This window comes from Pteropus vampyrus, unplaced genomic scaffold, assembly GCF_000151845.1.
Source record: "Pteropus vampyrus isolate Shadow unplaced genomic scaffold, Pvam_2.0 Scaffold6, whole genome shotgun sequence".
Classification (NCBI taxonomy): Eukaryota; Metazoa; Chordata; class Mammalia; order Chiroptera; family Pteropodidae; genus Pteropus; species Pteropus vampyrus.
Genome location: NW_011888787.1, coordinates 2,382,344 through 2,384,234, shown reverse-complemented (window position 1 = coordinate 2,384,234; position 1,891 = coordinate 2,382,344). Strand labels below are relative to the sequence as shown.

Here is a 1,891-nt window from a genome sequence, read left to right as displayed (position 1 = left end):
AAGCCACAGCCCTTACCGACCTTATCTCTTTCTGCTGTCCCTTTTCTGCCCACAGAAAGAGCCACACTGGCCTTCTGTTGTCCCTCGGACACAACAGGAACATCGTGGCTTTTGTGCCCCCCGTTCTTTCTGCCTGGAACCATCTTCCCCCCCATTTATCTGCAGGCTTTCTCCTGTCTTCTCATCAAATGACAGTTCTGTTCTCTTCCCTCCCTCGCCCCTCCCCCAGCATTGTTTCTCCATAGCACCTGCCATCCCAACAATTATGCATCTCATTCCTAAAGAACATTAAGGTTTACAAGCTTCTGGCATTCAGTAAATGTGTGTTGAATGAATGTTTGTGGTCCAAGAAAATGAACTTTACTTGTAGGGACATATAATCACATGCTAATCCGACTTGAGTCCTCGGGGCTCACTCGCTCCCCTGTAGCGGCAGATGGGGTTCTCCTGGGGCCAGCAGTGCTCTCTGCCCTGCTTTCGTGTGATCTCTGCTCCGTAGGCTTAGGAGGCCCCTGAAAAGAAACAAAGCGAGGTGCAGGTAATGATTTCTCCCTTGACTGTGGGGTCTGAGCTAAGGGTTATTCAGACTCTGTCCTCTGTCCTATTGATCACTTCGCGTGGTGATCAGTCTATTGATCAATCTATTGAATGCGTGCTGACCGCTAAATGGGGAATCAGTTCCCTTAACACATGGGTTATCTCTTCTTCCTCACAGGTCCACACTGCAGTGTATCCGCACAATGACCTGTGACTATGCGCTTTGCTCATTCTTTGTACCTGGTGACAGGCAGGTGGTCATAGGAACAAAGGTAAACAGACTTTTTCTCGGATTTGGGGATCTTTCCTACTTAGTATTCTTGAGGTTGTTTGAGAAATCTGGTTTCTTTCTTAGCACATTAGAAACGTATTAAAGCTGGATAACATGCGACGGTGTTCGTTCATTGCCTTTTTAAGTTTTGTTTTCTTTATTTGTTTTTAAAAAATCTATGTCACATTCTGAGTAAGAAGATTAAAGTCATGCCCATGAGATACCTATCAATTAAAAACATTTCGGTGATCAGCCTCTAGGCATCTTTTTTGAGCACATACGAAATTCTATTTTGAGAAGACTAGGGATAAAATGCATTAAGTACCAGCATCATGATTGGCAGACAGACGTGTTCAACAAAGACAGACTTGTCAGGTATCAGACTGAGAGATAACCAGGTGGGAATGAGCAGAGTGGACCTGGATTCAGAGTCTTCCCCTTACAAAAGGGGTCATTTCGAGCAAGTCACATAACTTCTCCTGGTGTTTCCTTGTGTGCGTGATGGGATGAAGTGCCTGCTTTTTGATGGTGGCTTTCCCACGAGATGCGTCTAGGTTTGAATCCCAGCTCTTCCACCCACGGGCAGTGAGACCCCTGGGCAAGTTACTTAACTCTGTAAGCCTTGGTTTTCTCACGTAAAATGATGTAAATAACGGACCTCGCAGAATGCAAAACACTTAGCACAGAGCCTGGCTTACAGTGAATTACTAATTAATAAAAGCTAGCAGCTCGAGTAGCAGTAATGAGTAGGAGTCATGGTGAGAATAGAATGGAATAGGTCTATGGAATGTTTTGAAAAGGGCTTTGCAAGTAATTGTCATTGTTATCCCCCTAAATCCCTGTGTGCATGATGATTTTTTTAGAAAACCTAGGTATCACAATGGATATTTTTTGCCTCGCACAAAGTATAAAATAAACTGCAGAGATCTTAGGGTCAGTGTTGGGGAAGGAGCATTCAATGTCAGTTAAAAATGTCCCTTATTTTCCATTCATTCTTTCACTGAATGTCCATCTGCTGTATGCCCTGGGGAAAGCATTTTGCAAGTTGCTGTGAAGACCCCGTGGGACTGAACTCCGGCCCCC

At 44.6% G+C, this 1,891-nt stretch overlaps 1 protein-coding gene across 1 annotated transcript in view; it reads left to right on the top strand.

Moving 5' to 3' along the window:
* Positions 1-1,891, top strand: part of WDR3 (WD repeat domain 3) — a 32,400-nt gene that overhangs the window by 14,198 nt on the left and 16,311 nt on the right. Inside the window, exon 12 of the mRNA XM_023534887.1 lies at positions 716-908. Coding sequence (XP_023390655.1) covers positions 716-908 — 193 coding nt within the window. The remainder of the gene's footprint in view (positions 1-715; positions 909-1,891) is intronic.